Here is a 26,642-nt window from a genome sequence, read left to right as displayed (position 1 = left end):
GTTGCCAAAATAAGTGTTTGTCTTTCTTTTCTGTATTATTTTGGAAACCGGATGCTTGAACTGTTGATTCAGCTACCTTTACGTTATAGAGCCATATAGAGGTTGAATAGTAGATGCTGCATTGCTTTTGGGCAGTAGCAATATACGTGAGCGTGTCCGCCATATTGCGAGTGGCAAATTCGCAGTAAAGCTACCTGACATTAAACAGCTTTCGAAATGAAAGAAGAGGCCCAGTTTGACTAAAACCGGTCAACCGTTTTAGATATAGTAACATACAGTCATTTCTATGGTGGGAATGGATATATATATATATATATATATATATATATATATATATATATATATATATATATATATATATATATATATATATATATATATATATATATATATATATATATATATATATATATATATATATATATATATATATATATATATAACCAGCCCCTGCGTTGTGTAATGATGAGCCGTTCAGTCGTTACAAGTCAGCCAATAAATGGTGTGTTTATTCTGCAAAGAGTGAAACAAAACTGTTCAGCACCAAATAAAAACATCCTGCCCACATCAATCCACCTTCCTCCATTGCAGCAATGAACTATGTGGTGAAGGAGGAAGTTATATCGCCGGTTATACCCACAAAAGTAAAACTAATACTTTCCCAAAACTATTATACCGTTTATTGTTCTTTAAAATAATAATTCCAGGACAAAACTGAAAGAGAATACATTAATAAAAATATAAGATGAAGGATTTTTGATGAATATAATTTATATAGATCAGATTCCATTTGGGAAAGGGGAAGGTAAATCAATAATTAAAAAGAAAGAAACAGAATTGTGGCAAAAATATGGGATGGAGATGAGAGCGGACAAAGAATATATAGGGTTCAAAAATCTGAAATTGTTAAAAAAATTATGGAGAAAGAAGCAGAAGGGAGGAGATAATTTATACTAGATTAAGAACTGGACATTCCTACTTGAATGAGTTTTTGTTTTTATCAGAGAAGAGAAATATTGATTAATGTGAGGGTTGTGAAAGAAAAGAAACTGTGGATCATGTTTTGATGGGTTGCATTAAATATACAACTGAAAAAGAGAGGATGAGGAAAGTGATTGTGGAAAAAGGGAGACAATGGAGTATTAAAGGAATTATAGGGACAGATAGAGATAGGGAGGAAAATCTGGTTATTAATAAAGCATTGTTTTTATTTTTACAGAACACAAAAAATAGAATATAGTAGGTGGAACTATAGAGCTACACACTCATGTACAGTAGGTGGCGCCAATTTAACAACGAATAAGAAGAAAACAGCAAAACACGCCACTCACAATATGGCAGCGGCATCAACGTTAACTTCTACTCCCCTTTTTTTCTATATGAAGTCCACCCTTCATTGTGTGGTCAATTGAACAGTTGTTACCGACCCATTGACCGTTCCTGCTATGGAGTCACAGGTAGGATTTTTAAGATTATTAAATGACCATTGATCTTTATTATTTATAAAACGATTATGTCGAACAATATAACAGAGATTCGATATCGACCAAATATTCTGCTTTACGGCAAAGCAAGCTGGTAGATCCAGGTTCCGTAGTTTGCTGCCAGTTCCAGCAGGAAGTTCCCTGTCATCTGGACCGAGCTGTTCAATCCCCACAGAATGATCCATTCTCTGATGGATCCTTATATTTTAATGCACATCTGATGTTTGACGCAACAAGTCGGCCAAATATTTATTTTCTAACTTTTTCATTGGAGGCTAGCTACTTAGCTTTGAAATGAATCGGGCATTGTTCGCAGTCAAACATTTGGTTTCACTAAGGCGATGTTGTTCTTCTTTTGTCTGTCAGATGATCACCAACCCGAATGAAATCGCCAAACTCTACAGAGAGCTCAGCCTCTTTCCCTCTTTAAGCAGAGCAGACATTGGACCTGTTATTACCTCCCAGTATGGAGGCAAATACAGTAACATATACACAGGTACATCCAATATGAGTCACTCCAAAATGTCTCCATTTCTGTATGATCATCTTAATCACAGTATGCATGATTACTTGTCTTTGTAGAGTGGAGCCAGCGTGACCTGGAGAGGAATGAGAGTGTCAGATTCTGCAGGCAATACATTGTTTTCCATGATGACAAGTCGGTGGTCTACTCTGGAGCATCTGGAAACTGCACTGAAATCAAAGGAGAGTATGTCAATAGCTGTTTTATTTAAATTATAAATATTAGTTAATTTGAGTCATAATGTTAGGAAACTAAAGCTGTGTCTTTTTGTTTGCTTCTCCGCAGAGTTTTGAGTAAAGACTCTCCCTCTGGTGAAATGAAGGCAGTAATCAGAGAATGCTCCATTAAAGGAGAGGAGAAGCAGTTTCTGGAGGTGTGTGGTGAATTATTCAGAGGTTAAAATGCATATATATCAAACAGAAGCTGTATCCACTGAGCACAACTGTTCACATTTGTAATTAATTTCCACCCTGGATCAGAGGTGTCTTAAGTACACTTTTTAGGTATCTGTACTTTACTCCATTACCTATTTTTCTTCCTACTTCTGACTTCTACTCATTACATTTTCAAACACGTATCTGTACTTTCTATTCCTTACATTTTTAAAATGCTACTCGTTACTCTTGGCTTCAGTTTAATGTTTATAAATATTTATTTCACGTCATGTGCGCCATCCAATGCAGACAATTGGCGCCATCCACATCTAGTGAAAACTAGTGTACTAAGCATTTAAAGTAAATTCCAAAAATGATGGAAACAAAATAACTAAAGAGAAAACTCTCCAAAAGTGCACCCACTGAACCTCAGATTAATAATCTCCAGGGTTGTAGCAAAATGTCAGTTTTCAATGAAGTTAACAAAAAAAAAAAAAAAAGTTATTTATGAGATTGAACTTACTTAGAAGTAGTGTCTGATTTAAACAATGCTGAATGGTGTTTTTTTCTTAAACTAGACGTTTTCCAAGTAATAATTTATAAATATTACTTGAAGGGAGTCCCAGCTATTAAGCTGCAGTATACTTATTGTACTTTTCTTTGTTCAGGAATTATTCACGAGTGATCTTACAATTAAAATCTTAAAAACTGTTTATGTTACCCTTTTTTAGATCTGGAGTAAAAACATCAAGGTGAAGAGCATCAATCTAACAGCTTTAAAGAAACATGGCAAAGTCTATGAGGATGGTAAATCATCTCCAGGAAGAGCATATAAACCAGCACATTTGGTTTAATAGTTTGCTGTAACTTCTGACTTTTATTGTTTTGTTTTCTATGCCTCTTCAGAGCAATTTGGCAGCCTGGTTTGGTCGCACTCAGAAACCCACCTCCTGTATGTTGCAGAGAAAAAGCGTCCTGAGGCCAAATCTTTCTTCCAGGTGAGTTGCAGAAAGAAATGAAAGTAGATTTTTGTTTTCAGAAAGATTTACCACTTTAGTATGCATTGTAAACCTGAGACAGCTGTTTCTTTATCAACCTTTTTTGTTCACAATTAGTGGCATATAATGTTATCTAAATAGTTCCATTTTATTTCAACAAGCGAATGAAGTGCATGTCCTTAAAAAGTCAGAGAATAATCACTGCTTAAGTGCCCTCAGCAGCTAAAATAAACATGCCAGAAGTTGTTTCATTTCTTTAAGATAACACCATCTCTCAATCAGAAAAAGAAAACACAGCAAACTGGTTCACTCTTTACGTGCTTTCACAATGAATGAACCTGAGCTATTTTCCATTGTCTTTCAAACTCAACATTCCATGACATCAGTGAAATCAGTGAAGCATGTTTTTAGAGGAAAAGAAACTCCTGAGATGATTAAAATATTTTAGATTGAGTGGCTAACAACTTTCCACTCCATTTCTCATTTTCTCTTTACAGTCGGAGCTGCCGGACTTGTCTTCCATTGAAGATGAGGAGCTGACCTTGAGGACGGAGAAAAAGGCACGGTTAAAGTGAACGCAGTAGATTGTTGTCAAAAGCTGATTTGATCTCTTTCCATCACATTACATTATGCTACATTATAGTGTCTGTGTCAATTTAATCCTGCAGGGGGAGCAGTTTGTCTACCATGAGGACTGGGGGGAGGCATTAGTTAGCAAGAGCTGTCCAGTGCTGTGTGTTTTGGACATAGAGGGGGACAATGTGTCTGTTTTGGAAGGAGTGCCTGACAGCATCTCACCTGGACAGGTTTGCTCTACACTGCAATCATTTCAGCTTTGCATGAAAGTTTCTGTCATCCTAATGTGTCTTTTGGTTTTGGTGATCTTTCCTCTATTATCCAGGCATTTTGGGCCCCAGGTGACACAGGTGTGGTGTTTGTCGGCTGGTGGCATGAGCCTTTCAGATTAGGCCTGAAGTACTGCCCCAATCGGAGGTGCTTAAAAAAATAAAGTTCCATCTTAAGACATTTGGACTGTAGCATACTAAATATGCATTAAAGTTTTTTTTTAGTTCAAATAATTTCCATCACAAATAAATGTTACGTTTCTGTTCTCTCTTGCAGGTCTTCTTTGTTTTATGTGGATTTGACGGGCGGGAAATGTGGTAAGCAGGAATTGTTTCTAACAGTTCTCATTAATATATTTGATTATACTTGGACTTCTAAAGTGCATTACAGTGTTATAAGCTGATTTAAGAGATAGTTAAATCCATTTGATAAAAATCTCTACAAAAAAAAACATAAATTTTGAATCTAAATGTTATGATTTTACAGAATTCAAATAAAAGTATTAATGGTAAGTTATGCAAAAGTCAAAGGCTAGTTCTTTTTATGTGTTCTTCAGTCAAAAGAAACAATGAGGAAGTTGCTATGGATGGATGGATGAATGGATGCTGCAACAACTTATCTAGTTCAAATCAGTAATTTTCCTTCTTTTATTTTCTTTATTTATACAACGTGCACAGATGTACTTGAATGCAGTATAAGATCCCAGCTTTTAAGTCGATATAATTCGGCCCACTTTTCTTTCTTCTCTGCACCAAAAACATGGGACATCCCCAAATAGTACAGTTTAGTTTTTGCTAGAAGTCTTCTCTGTTTTAGAGTTACTTTTAAAAGCTGCGGCACAGGACATTGGATTTGACTCCTCACTTTGCACGTAAACATCTGTTTGGTAAATGTATGCAACAGGACTGCACTGGATATTTTTGTCACTAATAGGTTTATTGTTACTTTTTATTAAATAAAGCAGAAGTTATCCCAATATTACAATTTTTTTCGCAATTAGAATCAAACTAAAACTTTCCTTCACATGAAATAACGTTTATATATTAATGTTATCATATACTAATGTCACATTAATATATTAACTTTACAACTTTCCAGAAACAAATCAACCTTTGATTCCTTTTTTTTTTTTTAGTTTTATAACTCAAGACTAAGGTTTGGAAAATAAACTTCAATAAATACAGGTGTAAAACATTTAAATTTTACATTTTCTGTTCAGAACTTTATCATCTATTAAATGATTTGCAGCACTTTTTTTTTTTTTACCTGTTTTACACATTACAGTCTTTAATGTCATGCAAAAATTAACACCTGTACCAGCCAGAAAAGCCTACTGGTTTTTGTCAAGTAAAATATACCCCCATTGGAAGGTAAAATAACACGACCATGCTAATATTTACATTGTGAATAAACTCCCAGTGAAAAATAATGTCATTTTATTTCAAATTTTGAATTGACAAAATCACGTAAAGTTGGTTATACACACCTGTCTTCAATGTCTCTAACAGAACAGCTTTCATCAGACAGTGCAGTGTATTCCCCCAGACTGAGCCCGGATCAGTGCCGAATTGTCTATCTAGAATGTTCTGTGTACGGACCACACATGCAGTGCAGCAGGCTCTGTATGGTAAAACTAAATCTACCCTTTTTCTTGACAGAATAACTAAAGTATTTGTTGATTAGTTTGTGAATCTCTTTTTATCTTGACGAGCTTTGCTTATTTTTTTTGCAGTACGACTGGTACACTAAGAAGACCTCAGTGGTTGTGGATGTCATTGGACGACCAAGAGAAGGTATGTAGTGCCTGATGGTGACGTAAAAACACCCACTTTCACTTTTTCTAAACCCGTCTGTAGAGATTGAAATGAAAACCAACTGGATTTGTTTGACTTCACAGACGGCTTCACCGGCATCTACAGCAGCCAGTTGTCACCAAAGTGCTGGTCGGCTGATAGTCAGCGTGTTGTTGTTGCTTGTCCCCAGCGCAGTAGAAAGGTACTGTTAGTTTTTATTAAAGGTCACATTCAAAGTGGTAAAGAAACGTGTTGAGATTCCATTGTGTTTCAGGAGCTGTTGGTGGTGGACACAAGCACAGGAAGCATCACCTCTCTGACCACAAGTTAGTTGCTAACTACTTTAGTGAGGACAGTTTCAGGTCTGGGTTTGTTGTTATTTATTTATGAGTTTTGTGGTTTTAGAGTCTGACATTGGGAACTGGTGTCTGCTGAACATTGAGCGAGATCTGATGGTGGTCAGCTGCTCCTCTCCTAACTGCCCTCCAAGTCTGGTAGGATTGCTGCTTTTCCTATATAAAACTGTCAAGCACCTGTTAAATGACCTTTATGTAATGCAGGAGATTTTCACTCTAATAGCCAAACCTTTTCTTGTGTTTAGAGGGTGGGCTTCCTTCCAGGAAAGGATTCTCAGGAGGAAGTGGTCTGGATTACTTTGGAAGAGTCTCAGATTTTACCAGATATTGACTGGCAGATAAAGACTTTCACTCCTCCAGCAGAGCAGGACAACAGTCAATACCGTAAGATCGTCCTCAGAAATATTCACAGGATTTCTACTTTAACTGTTTCAATTATAAAACATCTTCCTGAATGGTCTTATTTTTAGTATTTGATGTTTATTTCATTTATTTAGACTTTATTTAGCCAGGTTAGTCCCATTGAGATCTAAAATATCTTTTGCAAGATAGACCTGGCCAAGAGGACAGCAGCAGCTTTAAAACTCATGTTTTACTCATGATTCAACAAGCAACTGTCCTTAAAACATATCAGGCAACTTTGTATTTAATTACAATGGTGTAGAAAATAATTTTGAAAAATCAAATATTTAGTGTTTATATTACTATATAAATATAGTGATTTTTATATATTTTTTTCTTGAGAAGGATTTACTCTTTATATGTTTTATTGTGACATGTTTTGTCTAATTGTGTAAATGTATTTCAATGCCTCATAAAACAAGAAGTTTGCGTTCTTATTTGGACATTGATAGCGGTGGCCATTATTACCGTAGTTCTTTGGTGTTGAAGGAGTCTTCTTAGTGGGGTTTAACTTATTCTCTTAATGCATTTGAAAATACAACTGCTTGCTAACAACAGAGTAGTAATATAGCCATAAGAAACCTATTTAATGTTGTATTAGCAATACTAAACACACTGTTAATATATTTTTATTGAATTTCAGCGGGTCTTGACTTTGAAGCTGTGTTGATGAAACCAAAAGATGTAAAGGAAGGAGTGAAACTACCCCTGATTGTCCTCCCACATGGTTTGTAATGTCGATTCTGGGTTTGCCCTACACACACACAAACATATATATATATATATATATATATATATATATATATATATATATATATATATATATGTAATGTCACATTCTAGCATACAGATTACATTCTGTAAGTCTGGGCTTTTAATCTACTGGATTTATTTTTGGTATCCCTTCAATCAAGAATTTCTACTGATCAGAGTGACATTGCAGACAGTGGTTGCTATGACAGCGGTGCTCTTTGTGAAAAATTGTACTGAAAACAAGCCTGTAATTATAACAGGGTTTAGAGCTTGCAGCTTTGTCTTTCTAATTATATCTTTACAATATTTTACAGTGTATTTTGTAGTTTGAACACCAGTTTCTATTCTATCTTATCAGATCTGTTTCACTGCTTCTCTTTTCCTCATTAGGTGGGCCTCACTCTGTGATTGTAGCTGAATGGCTTCTGTCTACCTCAGTGCTCTGCAAGATGGGTTTTGCTCTTTTACTGGGTAAGTTTATTTGGAAATGTAAAGTGATACTTGATCAAACAGTGCGACAGTGTGACACTTGTCATGAAAAACTCAGGCCTTAAAGTCCGTTTGATGGAAGCTATGCACTTACTTCCTTAAAGATACGAGACTTTATTTAATTCAAGATGGAATCATTATGAATTGTTAGATTTTATTTTTGATTTGGAAGTTTGGTGTCTGTCTTAAGAGCTGGATGGCAGATTATGGATGAGCCATTCATACACTGTCTGCTTTAAAAATGTTGATACTGTACATATGTAGCATTTATACTGAAGAACAGAGAAGAGATTTCTTCATATTAGGTTTTGATGGCAATTCCTTTCTGTTGTGGGTTATTTCTAACAATTCAAACACTTTTTGTGCACCATTTCTACAACATACTGCCACTTGGTCCCTGTAGATTACTCCAAATTAACCTATTTTTTTCCAGAAAGATTGATAACATATTGACTTTAGATTGAAGGTAAATGGTATGTGACGAAATCTTAGAAAATCTTTTCAAAAGAAGATTTTTTTTTGTCTTTTTCTACTTTGATATTAAAACTTATTAAAGGGAATGGTAGATTGCATCTATGGGAAATATTGTTCATTAAACCAGCAACTGTCTCTTCGGAAAGTGGAAGTAGCATATATGCAGTTTCAGAGCACATAAAGCCATAGAGGAGTTTACAAAAGAGCCTTCCAGTAAGTTTCACATCATCTGTATTTGATTTGTGATTTTTTTTCATATACACGTGGACAATAAAGACATTGCTTTTCAATCACGCTTAAACCAAATTATGTAAAAAAAACTAACTCATAAAACAAGCTTGAAACAAAAATGTTAGTACCCTTAGAAAAAACACATATAACGTGACCAAAAGGACATTTCAAGAGGTATCCACTAATTAGCATCACAGGTGTCTATAATCTTGTAATTAGTCAGTTAGCCTATATATAGGGCTACAGGAAGTCCATGTGCTGTCTGGTGAAATGGTGTGTACCAGACTCAACATGGGCCCGAGAAAGCAAAGGAATGATTTGTCTCGGAAGTTTAGCAAGAAAATAAAGGAAAATCATGTTAGAGATAATTGTAATAAGACCATCTTCAAGTAGCTTGATGTTTCTGTCACTACATTTGCAAGTATTATTCAAAATATTTTATTCAATGGGACTGTGGCCAACATCCCTGAACGGGGCTGCAGAAGGAAAAGTGATGAAAAATCAAAGAGACAGATAATACAAATGTTAAAAAAAGAGAACAGAAAAACCTCTAAAGGTATTAAAGATAAACTTGAAGCTCAAGGAACATAAGTGTCAGAGCGCTTCATATGTTCTTGTTTGCTGAGAAACAACCAAAAGGACACAATTGTTGAAAAGAAACCATAAAAAATGTCTAAACTACTATATATATTTATATATATATATATATATATATATATATATATATATATATATATATATATATATATATATATCAAAGGTGTTGCTGCTTTTGTCATCACTTTTAATGTGTGTGTATATGTTTTTAGTAAATTATCGTGGCTCTCTTGGGTATGGCCAAGACAACATCCTCTCACTGCCTGGTAATGTGGGTTCACAGGATGTGAAAGATGTTCAGGTAAGAACACCTTCAACGCCACATAAATCATTATATGTTACAGAAATTCCAGTAAAATACATAGAAGTTTTTGGTGGTTACTTGAGAAAAAAGGTCATAAAATGATCCAATTATATCACAGTTGGGAATGGATTTTATGTTTTGAAAGCCAGAGTTTATGTTGAAGAATTTAAAATGAGGTCAAATTAGCTTTTAAACTAATTTAGAACAACTGCAATGTTGAAACCACTATAACACCGTCACAAATGCAATAATTTCATCTGTAAAGGTAGTTAAAAGATCAGATGTTTTTTTGTTTCAGTGGGACCATAAGTTCAATAGAGAAATCTGTTCTACCTGATCCTGAACCCTTAGAACCATCTGTATATATCAAAAATTATCTGTCCCTGCTTTCAATTTTGTGATTTACTATTTATATATATATATATATATATATATATATATATATATATATATATATATATATATATATATATATATATATATATATATATATATATATATATATATATCCAATTCTTTTTGCCTTCATAAATATAATTTCCATAATGGATATCTAAATCACCATTGGTAAATCTCTTCTTCTGTAATCCAATTTCCCTACCTAATTTATTTGCTCCCAAAGCCTACTTTTGTTTTTCTACTTCCAACATGGCTTTAAGTTTTAATAGTTGTCTTTGGCAGTTGTCTTAAAGCTGCAGTCTGTAACATTGAGGAGAGAGCAGACTTCGACTGAAAATTTGAAGAAAAACAGGTTTCACGCCACTCCCCCACCCTCTCTGCTTCACTCATGCCCCACCTCCAAGCTCCACCCCTCTCACAGCATCTGCGCGGCTACCGCATGCAACCAGAAGGGGGGGGGGGCGGGATTCAGCGTGTGTGAGCTGTGATTGACACTCCATCAGACGCTCCTCTGTGTCAGGCCTCGGCCTCTTCTGTTTACCTTCACAGGTGTCTGTCGTTGACTGGAGGGCGGGGCACGCACACCTGCAAGTGGTTCAGCAGCACCGGCCCTGCACTATTTGAGCAGCGCTCAGACAGCGGGAGGACGCCAGAGTGTTACCATTGCGGTTCTCTCTCGTGAATCATCTCCTCCTCTCGTGGCGGATCCTTCCAGGTCCTCTCAGGAGTATCGAGGTTGGTCACCCAGTCTGTGGGTCCCTGGCCTCCCGTTTCTCCCTGGTTCCTCCCGCTGGTTCTGATTTCCGGAGGCTGCTCGGACAACTCCTCATTCCCCCGCTCTCTGGTCACGCCACGCCTGTCACATCTCCATCAGGCAGCGCCGAGTTCTCACTGCTCCCTCCCGGTCCGGTGTCCGCGCTCTGTGGTAAGCTCAGATCCGTTGGTTTCTCCCTCCAGATTCTCCGCGTTCTAACCTCTTCTCTATCCTCCTTAGACGAGACCGGTTTCCTGGCAGCGCTCCATTTCCTGTGTTTTTTGGTTGACATAATCTCTGTGATCTGTTTGACTAATTGTTAATAAAGACCCTGAGACTGTGCCTGTTTTTCCGAGTGTGTTTCTGCATGTGGGCGCGGTACCTAAAGCCAAACATGACAGAAGAACACTCTGGCCAAACAGACCCAGCGAACGCGCTCGGTAGGGCGTTAACCGCTCAACAGGACCAGATTCGGGGTCTAGAAGCCACCGTTTTAGGGCTGCAGAGTCAGTTACAGGGCTTTGCAGCTCAGATCAATCAGCTGACTAGCGTGCTAAGCGCGAGCCCCCAGGCAGCCGCTTCCGCGTCCCCGGGCCCCGCCCCCGGCCCCGCGTAAGCGGAGACGTCATTCTCCGCCCCCGAGCCCACCTCGCCCAGTCCGGAGAGGTTCTCAGGTGACAGCGGAGATTGTGGGGGATTCCTTTTCCAGTGCTCACTCGTTTTTAACCGTTCTCCACGTTTGTACGCCCAGGATCATGTGAAAATTTCTTTTATTTTACGGCTGTTAACGGGAAGAGCACTAAGATGGGCTGAGTCCCGCTTCCCTGACTGCCAGAGGTTTGGCTGCACATTTGAAGAGTTTTTGTCAGAATTTAAGATGGTTTTTGCAGCCGACTCTAATGAGGTGCAGGACTCACGGCGGCTCTTAGCTCTTCGGTAGCGTGGAAGACGCGTAGCCGATTTTGCCATAGAGTTCCGGACCTTGGCGGCTGCGGCAGGTTGGGAGGAACGCGCTCTCAAGTCGGTGTTTTTCCAGGCTCTTGACGAGTCTCTTAAGGACGAATTAGCTCGGCTAGAGGAACCTTCCACCTTAAATGATTACATCACCCTGGCGGTTCGTTTAGATAACCGGCTTCGGACTCGGAGCCGAGGTCGTCCAGAGAGAGCCACCTTTAGTCTACTGCCCCAGCCTGATCGAAGCGCCCTCAGACCCGCTGCAGTTTCGCCTTCCCCCCCCGGAACCCATGCAGCTGGGCCGGGTGCGGCTCACCCCAGAGGAAAGACAGCAGCGCATGGACTCTAGGTTATGCCTGTATTGCGCCTCGCCTGATCATTTTATTCGGGAGTGCCCTGAGCGCCCAAAAGAACTGGTCCGTCGGTCGTAGCGGAGGAACCGGCGGACCAATCTCAGTTACTTTTGTCTTCACCTCCGCGGCTCTGTCTCCAGGCTGCAATCGTTTCTGTTCAGCAGACCTTTAAGTTGTCCGCCCTCGTTGATTCAGGGTGCGATTTTAATTTAATCGATCGGACCTTTGTCCTGCGCGCTCGTCTCGAGACGATCCCTTTGTGCACGCCCCTCCAGGTTTCCGCCCTGGACGGTGGGGTTCTTCCTAGAATAACCCATCGTACTGAGCCCCTTGAACTCGTGGTCTCTGGTAACCATAGAGAACGAGTTACATTTTTAGTTTTTCCTATTAAGCATGCTCCGATCGTTCTTGGTTTCCCGTGGTTGCAGATGCATAACCCGCAGATAAACTGGGTCGACCGAAGGGTTAATTCTTGGTCAACCAGATGTCATGCAGAATGTCTGCAATCTGCTGAACTGCCTAGTCCACCTCCTGAACTGTCCTGTGCTCAGGTTGACCCTGAGAACTTGAAACTGGTGCCTGAGCAGTATCATGACCTCAAGCAGGTTTTCAGTAAGACCCTGGCCTGCTCGCTTCCGCCACATCGCCCGTACGATTGCGGCATCGACCTTCTGCCAGGTGCCCCGCTACCGACGAGCCGTCTCTATAATATTTCTCGGGCCGAATGTCAGGCGTTAGAGAAATATATTAAGGAGTCTCTCGCAGCTGGACTTATCCGCCCGTCGTCTTCGCCTCTCGGTGCGGGGTTTTTCTTCGTTTCCAAGAAGGACGGCTCCCTCCGTCCGTGTATTGACTATCGCGGCCTAAACGCGATAACTGTTAAGAATAAATACCCTCTCCCGCTCCTCTCCTCCGCCCTCGAGCCGGTCCAGTCTGCCACCATCTTCACTAAGTTAGATTTACGTAGCGCTTACCACTTAGTGCGGATCCGCCGGGGGGATGAGTGGAAGACGGCCTTCAAGACACCCCTTGGTCACTTTGAATATCAGGTCATGCCCTTCGGCCTGTGCAACGCTCCTGCTGTCTTCCAGGCTCTGGTCAATGATGTTCTCCGTGACTTTCTAAACATCTTTGTCTTCGTGTACATAGATGACATCCTCATTTACTCCCGCACCCTCTCCGAACATATACATCACGTTCGCCTAGTCCTCCAACGGCTTCTGGAGAACAGGTTGTTTGTCAAGGCGGAGAAGTGCGAGTTTCACAAGCACTCGGTCACTTTTCTCGGACTCATCCTGGAGGGGGGGCAGGTCCGATCGGACCCCGAGAAGATTAAGGCTGTGCTCAACTGGCCTGTACCAGAGACAAGGAGGGAGTTGCAACGTTTTCTTGGTTTTGCTAACTTTTACCGGCGCTTCATCAGGGGGTACAGTCAGATCGCAGCTCCCCTCCACGCTCTTACTTCTGTCAAGGTTCCCTTCGTTTGGAACCCCGAGGCAAACAGAGCCTTCACCGACCTTAAGAGAAGATTCTCGCAAGCACCCATCCTCATTCACCCTGACCCTGCCAAACAATTCACCGTTGAAATTGACGCTTCTGACTCTGGGGTTGGGGCGGTGTTGTCCCAGTGCTCGGACATAGACCAGAAGCTTCATCCCTGCGCCTTTTTCTCTCGGCGTCTGACCCCGACAGAGCGTAACTATGATGTTGGGGACAGGGAGCTCCTGGCCATTAAGCTAGCCCTGGAAGAGTGGCGCCATTGGCTAGAGGGGTCCGAGCAGCCCGTGTTAATTTGGACCGACCACAAGAATCTGGCCTACCTCCAGTCTGCCAAACGTTTGAACCCTAGGCAGGCCCGCTGGTCCCTTTTCTTCTCCCGCTTCAACTTAACAATCTCCTACCGCCCTGGCTCAAAGAACCAGAAACCTGACGCCCTGTCTCGCCTCTATGCTCCCCCCGACTCTGATAAGGAACCAGTTCCCATCCTACCTCCCTCCTGTGTTTTCGGTGCCCTCCAGTGGGAGATACAAGACATGATCTCACAGGCTCAACGTTCTGACCCAGATCCAGGCAATGGCCCGGTTAACCGCACCTATGTCCCCACCTCTGTCCGTGCCCGAGTCATCCAGTGGGCCCACTCTGAGAAATTCTCTGCTCATCCAGGCATCCTTAGAACCCTCAAGTTTCTCTCCCGACGTTTCTGGTGGCCCACCATCTCCCAAGACACCAAACAGTTTGTCCAATCTTGTCCTGTTTGTGCCCAGAATAAGTCCTCCAACAGACCTCCCGCAGGCCTCCTCCAGCCCTTACCTGTTCCCGAGCGCCCTTGGTCTGACATAGCCCTCGATTTTGTGACCGGCCTCCCTCCTTCACAAGGTATGACCACCATCCTCACTGTTGTAGACCGTTTTTCCAAGGCCTGCCATCTCATCCCCCTTAGAAAACTCCCCTCAGCTCTCCAGACGGCCCAGCTCCTGGTTAAGCATGTTTTTCGTCTGCACGGCATCCCGCAGGACATACTGTCTGACCGTGGTCCTCAATTCATCTCGCGGGTTTGGAAGGAATTTGCCAGGGCCCTGGGGGCCCAGTATACCCTTACCTCCGGTTACCACCCGCAGACCAACGGTCAGACAGAGCGATTGAACCAGGAGCTGGAGACCGCCCTCCGTTGTCTCACGTCCAATAACCCCTCTGATTGGAGCAAACACCTTCCCTGGGTGGAGTACGCTCACAATAGCCACATCTCCACAGCTACTGGCAGGTCCCCCTTTGAGGTCTCCCTTGGTTACCAACCCCCGTTACTCCCCGAGGATAACAGACAGATCGCCGTCCCTACTGTTAACCACCACATCCTTCGTTGTAGGCAGTTCTGGAACCAAACCATCCAAGCACTCAGACAGACTGCCGAACAGAACCGCCGATTTGCTCACCGGAGGCGGCGCCCTGCCCCCAGTTACCATCCCGGTCAGCGAGTCTGGCTCTCCACTCGAGACATCCCCTCCCGGGCCACCAGTCGGAAACTGTCTCCCCGTTTTGCCGGCCCCAATGAGATCATCTCCATAGTTAGTCCCTCGACCGTCCGCCTCCGTCTTCCATCTCACTCCAGAGTCCATCCCACCTTCCACGTGTCCCAGATCAAGCCCGTTGTCACCAGTTCCTTCTGCCCTCCGGCTGAACCCCCTCCGCCAACCCAGGATCACCACGGACGTCAGGTCCAACGGATCGTGGCCTCCCGTCCCCGAGGCAGAGGTTTTCAGTACCTCGTCGACTGGGTGGGTTGCGGTCCTGAGGATCGGTCCTGGCTTCCTGGCTCTTCCATCCCGGATCGGTCCCTGATCGACTCCTTCCTGTCCTCCCGTCCATCTTCCTCGTGCTCGCCAGGAGGCGACCGTTGAGGGCGGGGTGGTGTCAGGCCTCGGCCTCTTCTGTTTACCTTCACAGGTGTCTGTCGTTGACTGGAGGGCGGGGCACGCACACCTGCAAGTGGTTCAGCAGCACCGGCCCTGCACTATTTGAGCAGCGCTCAGACAGCGGGAGGACGCCAGAGTGTTACCATTGCGGTTCTCTCTCGTGAATCATCTCCTCCTCTCGTGGCGGATCCTTCCAGGTCCTCTCAGGAGTATCGAGGTTGGTCACCCAGTCTGTGGGTCCCTGGCCTCCCGTTTCTCCCTGGTTCCTCCCGCTGGTTCTGATTTCTGGAGGCTGCTCGGACAACTCCTCATTCTCCCGCTCTCTGGTCACGCCACGCCTGTCACAGCGCCGAGTTCTCACTGCTCCCTCCCGGTCCGGTGTCCGCGCTCTGTGGTAAGCTCAGATCCGTTGGTTTCTCCCTCCAGATTCTCCGCGTTCTAACCTCTTCTCTATCCTCCTTAGACGAGACCGGTTTCCTGGCAGCGCTCCATTTCCTGTGTTTTTTGGTTGACATAATCTCTGTGATCTGTTTGACTAATTGTTAATAAAGACCCTGAGACTGTGCCTGTTTTTCCGAGTGTGTTTCTGCATGTGGGCGCGGCACCTAAAGCCAAACATGACACTCTGGCTGTGATTGGTTGTTTTGACTCGTCCCGAATTATTCTTTCCAGATTGAAATACAGGCAGTAGGCGGTACCAATTGAAGCAGTTTTTTTCACAGGTTACATATCACATGTACTGCTGTCTGGGCATAGGGACAGTTTTAAGCAATATGACAAAAAAATGATTTTTAAAAACTTACAGACTTCAGCTTTAAGCAGACTTATCTGGTAACAAATATTATGTCCTAAGCCATGATTTAAAATTGGACATTGGTGGAGCAAAGTTCTTTGCTTTGCTCTTCAAACCAATCTGCTCCCATTCTGCAAAGTAACTACCAAAGTAGAAGCATCAAGCACTCACAGGGATGTTTGGTGTGAATGCTTTGCAACCCCCTACACACACTCAGGTTTGCTGCAAAGTCAACTGCACAGTGCAAGCTGCTGTCCACTGTTGCAACAAGCTCATCCAGAAGGATTCTGCAATTCAATGGCTCAATACGATCTGTTCCGTCTCCTTAGCAAAAAAGCTTTTTAATCAATCTGTATGATTTGATTGGGTTATCTCTGTAAATAGCCTTGAGATGACATGCGGTGAACGGGTGCTTCACGAAAATAGACAAAAAAAAAAAAAAAAAAGGACAACATAGTAACCCAATACTCTCTTAAATTACCTATTGAGTTCTTTAAAACAAACTCTGGTTGGTTTTACAAAGGATGTCTGACCATAGTAACACATTTGTGTTCATTGGCTCTATATTTGTGCATAGATGTAACTCGTGGCTCATATCAACAGTGCTCTTTTTAGATGTGCTTATTTTGTTCTCCCTTTATCACTGTCTGTTGGTTTTACAGACCTTTACTGACGTAGCATGCTGTTTGTTTTTTGCCTCCTCCAGTTTGCTGTTGAAAGTGTTCTGCAAAGTGATGAGTTTGATACGCAAAAGGTGTCAGTTTCTGGAGGCTCCCATGGGGGTTTTCTAGCCTGTCATCTAATTGGCCAGTACCCTGGCTTCTACAAGGCCTGTGTGTCGCGCAATCCGGTCATCAATTTGGCCTCCATGATTGGCAGCACGGATATTCCAGACTGGTAGGTCTCATTGTTAAAGTCCATGCACTCTTGCGCATATTTGATCATTCCTGTGGGTAAAGTGCTACAAGACAATAGCACTTTGGAACTGGTTCACTGGATTGTAAATCAAATATTGGTTTTTGTAGGTGTATGGTAGAGGCTGGATACGATTACAGTCCTGATTGTCTCCCTGACCCTGCTGTTTGGGAACAGATGTTAAACAAGTCTCCTATCAAATACGTCTCTCAGGTATATCTATATAAATCTCAGCTGTATACTTGTACTTGTAATGCCAGTTAATGTCTTGTTAAAGGAAAAGTCCACTCATATTCAGAATTCAAAATTCTGAAAGTACTTTAAATATGAAATTATTACATAATGTTTAATAATGATAAGTATTGTTAATCAAGAGTAATTTCATTTGAATGTGCTTTAACGGAGACATCCATGTTTGTCAAAGAACACTACTGCCGCCTACCGGTTTGTGACGTCACGGTGCAGTATCGGCTATTGATCAAGTCCCATTGCTGTATTTTGTGTCTGTCACAACGGGCTAGTAATCAAGGCATCTTGAAAACATTCTTCCTCGAAATGTTGGCGAGATATTACATGTTTTTTCTCTGGCCAGAAGTTCGATGGGAATTCCTCCTTCTTCAAGTTGGCAATCCAATGACGCACATGTGTTGGATCATGAATCAGAAAAGTGAAATTTTTTTTTTTCACTTTTACCCGATTTATTACAACATCCAACTGCCATGCACGTGGGTATAGCTCTCGCAAATTTCAGTGGTGAAGTCCTCTTGAAATCTTAAATAGCTGTTTTTGGTTGCAGCGTGTCTGGTAGCTCCCATTGATTTTGCTTGTAAAGCGGAGAGAATGGCGCTAGTCTTACCGCACCGTGATGTTACTGCCGGAAGATGTCTGAATGATGTGTTACTATATTTGGGCAAAAATGGCCGGTTCTGGACTCGAATTTTTTTACTGATTAGCGCTAAATTCATTAAATCACTACAAACGTATTAGTTTTAGGTATAGATGATGTTCCATTGATCATTCCTTGTTGACCTGATTTTTCCTTTAAGGTTCGGACCCCAGTTCTACTTACTTTAGGGGAAGATGACAAGCGTGTTCCTAACAAGCAAGGAATTGAATACTACAAAGCACTAAAAGCCAAAAAAATCCCAGTCCGGTAAGAAAACACCTGATTTGTTAGGTTTAAACACCAAACACCTTATTCAGCAACCTGCACAAAGAATGACACAGAGAATTTAGTATATTTTACTTGCAAGGAGAGGGGATCAGAAACTGCATTCAGTTACAACTTCAAACCCACTCTGAAGCAGTATCTGCTCTCCAAGCCCTTTATTGAAGAAACGCCCTGATTACAATGTGGTTTCAACCGCTAAAGGGGGAGGGAACAGAACCCAGTTGAAACCAGAATTTTCGTACAACATCATACAACATCAGAGGATAAGGAGAACCCCTCTCCTTATCTAGTTGCACAGTTCTCCATTCTCCTCCACACCCTTAACGACATCTGTTAACAGCAGTCGCAGTCAACATCCCTCCTGCACAGACTTAAAAAACATTAATGACACAGCAAACAAAACTAAATGTTTTAACACTCTTTGTAATATGAGTAAGATAGAGATAACAAAATGTGTAAGTATAATATGATTAAAGTAATATGATTAAAGTAGAATAACTTATGTTCAATTAATTAACCCAACATTTCCCTCCTGTTTATTCACTTTAAGCTATTTATTTTTATCATTCAATAGTTACTTCTTTTCAGATTTTCAACTAAGAAATCATTCTTTTTTCTTTTTTTAGCTGTAAAGGGTACACTCAGAGGTACTTTAAACTGGTGGGTTATTGTCGTTGGGATTAGGATAAAAGTCAGGAAAGTGTAAAGAGAATTCATCCTCTTCGCTGTCTTCATCATCCGATAGGTGTTCCTCAGTGGACATAAGGGCATACATTTCTGTTTTAATGGGTTGTATTGCAGTGGTAATTAGTCTATTTAGCAGCAATCTAATACATGGAATACAACAACATCCACATAAGGTCAGGATGGCGGCAAATATAGCTACAGACATCAAAATAGAAAGTACCAGTTGTTTGTATTTACCAAAAATGTCTCCAGATCCATCCCACATTTTTGTGTCAACTCCAGAATGGTCTTTCATTTTGCTGTTAAGAGAGCGAAGGCCTTCAAGGGCCTTTGTGAGGCTGCCATCTGCAGCAGTGTTGTTGGGAATAAAGGTGCAACACTGATCTCCAAAAATAGAGCACACACCACCTTTTTCAGCTAACAACATGTCAACAGCAATACGGTTCTGGAAAGCCATCAGAGAGGTAGCTGACAATTGTTCATGGACGGCGGAGAAGCCTTGTTCTGTTTTATTTCCCAGCCTCTGGACGTTATAATGGATGTAGTTGATCCTGTCTACATTTTTATTTATAGTACACCACCAGCATAAGAAAGATTCAAATCCTGCAGAAACTTGATTCACTAGTTTATACTCATCTGGAACACCTCTGGGTACTCCAATACTGTCAATATAAGTAGGGTCATCTGGACTCCACGCATTTTCAGATGCCCTCCTTCTTCTAGTATGCCATGTGTGAGGTAAAATACTGTTTACAGTCGTTAACAATTCATCCATTGTGAGTGAAGTAATAGAAACAGGTAAAATCAAGGTGACTGCAGCACACAATCCAGTGGTGTTGCATGGAAGTCTGTCAAACAATCTGTCATCTCCACACCACCACCAGATGTCACTGCGGGATTGAGGTTTAAAAAAGGTGGATACCAGTAAAATGCTTGCACATTGTTTTTCATTTAGTGTACCCAATTTTGGGCCCACTCCGGTCCTGTTTACACAGGTGAAATTTGCCACAGCCACTTTCTTCAAAAGATTGGTTTTTTCTTCTCATCTGTGGTCAGGGGATAGATCTTATCCCAATAGGTGCAATTATCAGTTGGAACTGTATAATTCATTATATTTAGAAGACATTGAGGAGTTATGGTGGCAGGAACCACACGTAACAGCGGTCTGGCTCCCATACACACAAGACAATCATTAGACACTGTTTTAGCTGCTTGTTCTGCCATTAAAAGCCAGTTGTTTGTTTGCCCAGAGATTCCAGTGGTGACTTGAAACAATTCATCTGTTTTAAGCGGGTCATTAATATTTTGAATTTTTATCTGTTCACCTTGGGCAGAAGTAAGAATCCCTTGTATCTCATCTCCTTCTTGTGTAACATTTGCAGAGCACAGATACAATGTCCAACATGGATCGGTTTCACTAGACCGTGCACATAGAAATGATGAAGAACAGCCTTCCTTCTCAAGGGGTTCTGCTGTGGAGTTTATTGTCATAGTGAAAACTTTGGAGGCATGGTTAACAGTGAACCCTGATATTCTACTCATCCATTTCTTAGCTAAAGATGTCCATCCATATGATCCTTTTTTCCACTGTCCAGTGGTTCTGAAAACTCCCCAACTCTTTTGAGTTCTTTGAACTATACGGGGATATAGGTAGAAATCATAACCTCGCCAATCTCCCGGGTCAATTTTAAATCTTTGCGAGAATGTTTGAAAAGGAATAGTCACTACACTGATTACTCTAGTAGAGTTATAGCAGAGATATACGTCCCTTTTACAAATAGCTGGCTCATGGGGGCAACAAGAATCCTTGCCCTGAGTGAGAGCTAAAAACAAAACTAATATGAAAAGTTGCAACATCATCTAGGTTCAAACTTCAAAAAGTTTCCTATGGGTAATCTTTTACACAGTGGTCTACTTCCTATGACCTCTCGGCAGAGTTGTGTACAATCATCACCAGTTTGAGACGGTTGTATACTAAAAATACAACCCCCTTTGTACGATGGACTTCCTCTGAAGGTCGGTGAAGGAGACAAAATGCGTATTCTATAACAGGTACCACAGTAGAATTACTAGAGTGCTAAGCAGTATGGTAAGGTTCCACAGAATAATTAAGAAAGTGATTTTACTTATTACTCATCTGATCTAACTATCACTTTCTTGCAATCCATTTAGAAAACAAATCTATTATAACCAAACAGAATTGAAAGGATAAATAGGTTTAGGGAAAGCACCTTTTTTAGGTCTTAAATTTCCTTGAAGATTATGTTTAGCACATATTAGACATGCTTTACAAAAGTTTTTTGCATAAAATATAAATCCATATGCTGTATAATGATGCTCAATGCTCAATCAATCCTACAATCCCCCCGTTTGAGACATGAGTGAAATCATGACTCAATATAGCAGCTCATTCAAAGAAATTTTTTTATTTGGAAGGATTGGTTTATGTTCTGGTCACATATAGGGGCCATCATGGATTTTATGATAGTTTGGCTGAATAACATGTTTGTTTCGTTGAATGTCATCCCCACTTCACATGTATTTAATAAGAAATGTTATGTTTAATGCAATGTTACGATGAAATTAGGACAGCAACTAACAATTATTTCGTAAATCGATCAGTCTATCGTTAATTCTTTCGATTAATTGGTTAGCCAAAAGTTCTGTAAAGAAGATTACTAATGACATTAAACCAGGTGAAACCAAAACATTTCCTCCTGAAGAGCTCCGGACGGAAGTTATTGACAGACAAAAACATTTTATATCGTATTTGCAAAATGTTTATAAATTTATTTTACAGTTTTGGTATGATTACTGATCCAAGTGGGTTACTCTGTCGGAGAAAGCCAGATTTTACATGTATATTATGTGTTAGAGTCTCTATACTCCATTTAATGATGAATCACTAAATTTGTTTACGAATATGTAAATAAACAATGAATATGATTCATGTTTTCAGCCACAGATAAAATACATGAGATGGGCAACACAGAGTAACTACAGCCCAGATGTTCAACTTTCATAGTGAAGTTATTATTTTTAATGAAGCATAGTAGGTAAAAATATAAGAGTGGGGTTTAACTCTGCACGATTCTATATATTCAGAAGAAAGTACTGTATTTACCGTCTGTCTCAGTTGTTCAAATAAAATCATTTACAAAGTGGAAAACAGTCCTAATTCCACATTCATCAGAGCCGGTGATACTCCAACATTGATAAACAGCATCTAGTTAGTGTAGTGCTTAAAAATGTTTATTAATGTAGCAAAATGCTCCTTTTTTCTTTAAACAATGAATTCCTCTCATCAGTACTGATGCTCATATCAAGCATAAAAAAAGAAAGGCATGCATAATGCATAGTACCAATGACACCAGACCAATAGTGTCCCTACCAGGGATGGGATGCCCAGCCTCTGTCTAAGCAAAGCATAGAGCATCCCTGCCTAAGAGGTTAACTGGACATTCAGGTAAAGTCAGTACAGACAGCCGGCAGGAGAGTCCTTCAGGGTCTCTCAACCACACAAGCTGGATCTCCTGCACAGCCTTTAAATGACCTTGAGCTAATCGGACTATGACAGTCTCAGGTCCTTGGCCAGCACCTGGAATTTGTTGTTTAACAGTTGTTCTGCATGCACCACTGTCACACAGGAAAACTGTTGGGGTGCTATTCACATGTATAGTTAATACAACTAATCCTTATTTATGCATATTAATTATGTTTTTGATAAAAATGCTTTGGCTAAAATGCCATCAGAAGGCTGATAAATAGAGAGGAAAAAAGGACAAGAACAGAGGGACAAAACCTAGAACAAATAATGAATGTCTATTCTATTAACATTTCTCTATCTGTAGAATAGGACTGTTTTATAGGTTTTCTTGTCAGGGGGGGCCCCCTGCCCATCCATGCCCAGGGCCCCAAATTTCCTAAATCCGCCCCTGCCTATAGACCATCATGACAGGAAAAAATGGATTTTCAGCTGGCCCCTGACCCGCCAAAGGATTTGGCAGCTCAATTAAAGGAAACACTCAATTTCAGGTTTGGGTTCAGGGGCTGGCTGTGGGGAGATTAAGCCTCCCCCCATATCTTTTGACCAAGCCCCCACAGGTCCCCCAGAATGGGTAACCCTTGTGGAGGTGCTGGGCATAGGAGAATAAGCCGGTAGATTCTCAACTTTAGGAGCTGGCAAGACTGGGGCTGAAGCAGAAGCAGCAGCAGCACCAAGTTCATTTGGGTCTTGCTGTAAAGCTGCTTGTGCAGCTGCTTGTGCTTGCTGTAATAATGCTGAATATGGACCTACAGGTAAATCATCTTTACGATGGGTATGTGCAAGGGTATGGGTTCTTTTATTGTGGTTCTGCAGGCTCCTGTATCACACAAAATTTAACAGGAGTGCCCTGGACCATCAGAACTATTTCTGGTCTATAACATTTCTTTAAAAAAAAAAATCTTCTAGGTTTAAGACATCCATATTTTCACCCTCTATCTCTCTAATAGAAAATGGTTGATCATCTAGTCATGCTGAGCTTCCTGCTTTTGTGGTTTACTTTGACAGTGTCTAGCTATGTGGCCTTTTTTTCCACATGACCAACACGCTCTGGAATTATCAGTTGAGCATGATCCAAAATCTCTTCCCTTTCCACGGCCTCGGCCCCTACCTCTGGACTGCTGATAAAACACAGTGTCCTCTTCCTCCTGATAAAACACAGTGGATTCTTTATTGTGATTCTTTTTACTTTTTATGACTTTCTCTGCATGCAGGGCGTGGTTTATATACTTTTGGAGTGTTGCACCACTCATCTCTATGTGGTGACGATTTACCCATTCTTGAATTACACATTCTTCCACATCCTTCTTTGGAGAGGGAATTCCTTCTACTGCTTTTCTTTGTCTCTCCTCTCCCTCTTCTCTCTGTCCTGCCAATTTCATCCAGACCATGGTTTGCATGTAACCTTCTTTTGCCATCAAAGTGTCTTTATTTTTGCTTTTTGTTTTTATTTTTTGTTGCAATTCTTTAATGTTTGCGGTGCTCAATTTACCATTAAAACCGTAGTTTTTTATCCAGTGACACAATGGCTCTACCGCCAATGGGTCATCATTTTCGACTGCTTTCCAATCTTTGCACTGGAGTTTCTCTAATAACTTCTGTTTTTCTTTACTTTGCCCCTTTCCCATTTTGAACTAAATTTGGGCCCAGTGGGTTTTCAACACCTGTCGTGTTCTAAACACTGGGGCTTCAGACAAGATGGTGATCAACGACTTTTTGTGGTAAAACTCACTTCAACCCTTACAGGTGGAGTTTTCTTGTCTACAAACATCCACAAAAGCTCACCATTTAACCCTTGTCTTTTTGGTATGAAATACAGATATCTAGTGATATCTATATTTCCTTACACACGCACACACACACACACACACACTCACTGCGCAGTTAACTTTTACTTTATTTCTGTTTACTTATTTTAAACACAGAGGACGCCGCTATCCTATGCAGAATTTAACTAGTTTACAACTCGGGGAGCCTGCCCTTACAAACTAGGGGAGCCTGCCCTCCCGCGGACTTTAACTGTTTTAAAATTTCTATTTTACCTGATAGAGTCTAGAATTGTCAGGGTTTTAGTACAAAAGGGGGACCTCGTTACCCCATGCGGAATTTAACTATTTAAGATAGAGGACACCGCCGTCCTTCACGAGGTTTAAACTGTTTGCAAAGGGGAATCTCGTGACCCCACGCTGAGAGGACTTCAAAAGGGGAATCTCGTGACCCCACGCCCTTCACTTCGATCTTTTTTTCTTTTTTTTTATATTATTATATTTTTATAAATTTTTTATATTTTATATATTTTTCTTCCAATAATTCACTCACTCCTTATTAAAAGAAAAACTACTCACAATTCTCTGCGTCCTCGAAATGCTTCAACCGTCGGACCCCAGCTTGTAAGGGAGAGACCAGTCCCGTAAAGGGTCTCTTTGCTGCGGCCGCAGGCTTATCTGGATCTCACTCACCTGCTGGGGGTCGTCGGGTATCTTGCAATCCGGCTCGAAGGACCAATTAATGTTAGGTTTAAACACCAAACACCTTATTCAGCAACCTGCACAAAGAATGACACAGAGAATTTAGTATATTTTACTTGCAAGGAGAGGGGATCAGAAACTGCATTCAGTTACAACTTCAAACCCACTCTGAAGCAGTATCTGCTCTCCAAGCCCTTTATTGAAGAAACGCCCTGATTACAATGTGGTTTCAACCGCTAAAGGGGGAGGGAACAGAACCCAGTTGAAACCAGAATTTTCGTACAACATCATACAACATCAGAGGATAAGGAGAACCCCTCTCCTTATCTAGTTGCACAGTTCTCCATTCTCCTCCACACCCTTAACGACATCTGTTAACAGCAGTCGCAGTCAACATCCCTCCTGCACAGACTTAAAAAACATTAATGACACAGCAAACAAAACTAAATGTTTTAACACTCTTTGTAATATGAGTAAGATAGAGATAACAAAATGTGTAAGTATAATATGATTAAAGTAATATGATTAAAGTAGAATAACTTATGTTCAATTAATTAACCCAACATGATTCTTCTTCTGTTTTTTGTATTTCTTGTTCTTTGTTTGTTGATGCTCCAACATGTGTTTGCTCAGATTGCTGTGGTATCCTGGAAACAACCATTCTCTCTCCAAGGTGGATGCAGAATCAGATGGTTTCATGAACATCGCTTTGTGGATAATTCAGCACCTGAGTCTGTGATTGTAAATCACCGAAGATACTTATAATGTGCAGCACATGTCTTCATGTGTCTGGGGGGGGGGCGATTATTTTTCTGATTCATGGTGCAATTCAAAACTAAACTACTGATAATTGATCTCCAATTGTAATACTTTATTTCACCAAACGTTACCCATAATATGTATGTTGTGTGTTGCATAAATAGATAAAAAGAAACAACACATTTGATTCAACAGAAACATTTGATTGATACTTAGTTCCTTACTGGAATCAGAAAACACAAAAAGGGCTGTTTAATTCTTTCAACTTTTTTTGACTCTAATATAAGAATAAATGCATAATCAGTCTTTTTTCAGAAATTTTTTTGGGTAATTTAATGTTTTGAGTTAAACCTGCTTCTTTGATTGTATCATTCTGTGCACTTAATAAAATAATAATAAAAAGCTTTGCTGTGACAGACAAGTCCTTGAATGCAAGCCTGCTTTAGATAAGCATTGGCAAATCCTCAGAGAAAATAAATGACATTACTTTCCTCCATAGTACACATTCACTTGTTATATGTGCATGTAAGTAATGTAATTGTAAATTCATGACCGAAAGAAGAAGACCGCAGATATAAGCGGATAAAATTAGTTTTTTTTCGTCTTGTGCCTGGGGTCTCCCTTAGAGATATGGTGAGGAGCTCAGTCATCTAGGTAGGAGTCAGAGTAGAACTTCTGCTCCTTCACTTCAAGAGGAGCCAGTTGAGGTGGCTCGGAAAACTTGTTAGGATGCCTCCAGGACTCCCTGGTGAGGTGTTCTGGGCACCTAAAGCGAGTTCTTCAATGCAAGTTTCTCTGCTGGCCTGGGAAC

The 26,642-nt window shown here is 41.0% G+C and overlaps 1 protein-coding gene across 1 annotated transcript; it reads left to right on the top strand.

Annotated features, from left to right (window-relative positions):
• Positions 1-1,317: 1,317 nt before the first annotated feature.
• apeh (acylaminoacyl-peptide hydrolase) lies at positions 1,318-26,245 on the top strand. Its single transcript, XM_038286343.1, has 23 exons — positions 1,318-1,457; positions 1,851-1,980; positions 2,067-2,193; positions 2,293-2,380; positions 3,113-3,188; positions 3,288-3,379; positions 3,877-3,944; positions 4,023-4,185; positions 4,281-4,372; positions 4,502-4,542; positions 5,734-5,852; positions 5,958-6,018; positions 6,123-6,220; positions 6,293-6,344; positions 6,424-6,512; positions 6,620-6,758; positions 7,420-7,503; positions 7,920-8,000; positions 9,533-9,621; positions 16,994-17,184; positions 17,313-17,415; positions 18,249-18,355; positions 25,706-26,245. The coding sequence occupies exons 1-23, from the start codon at positions 1,446-1,448 to the stop codon at positions 25,809-25,811; spliced, it is 2,208 nt and encodes a 735-aa protein (XP_038142271.1). The 5' UTR covers positions 1,318-1,445; the 3' UTR covers positions 25,812-26,245.
• The last annotated feature ends 397 nt before the right edge of the window (positions 26,246-26,642 follow it).

Source organism: Cyprinodon tularosa, unplaced genomic scaffold (assembly GCF_016077235.1).
Source record: "Cyprinodon tularosa strain WSP-4 unplaced genomic scaffold, ASM1607723v1 ctg223, whole genome shotgun sequence".
Lineage (NCBI taxonomy): Eukaryota > Metazoa > Chordata > Actinopteri > Cyprinodontiformes > Cyprinodontidae > Cyprinodon > Cyprinodon tularosa.
Note: the sequence above shows the minus strand (reverse complement) of the source record. Positions and strands in the feature narration are given on the sequence as shown.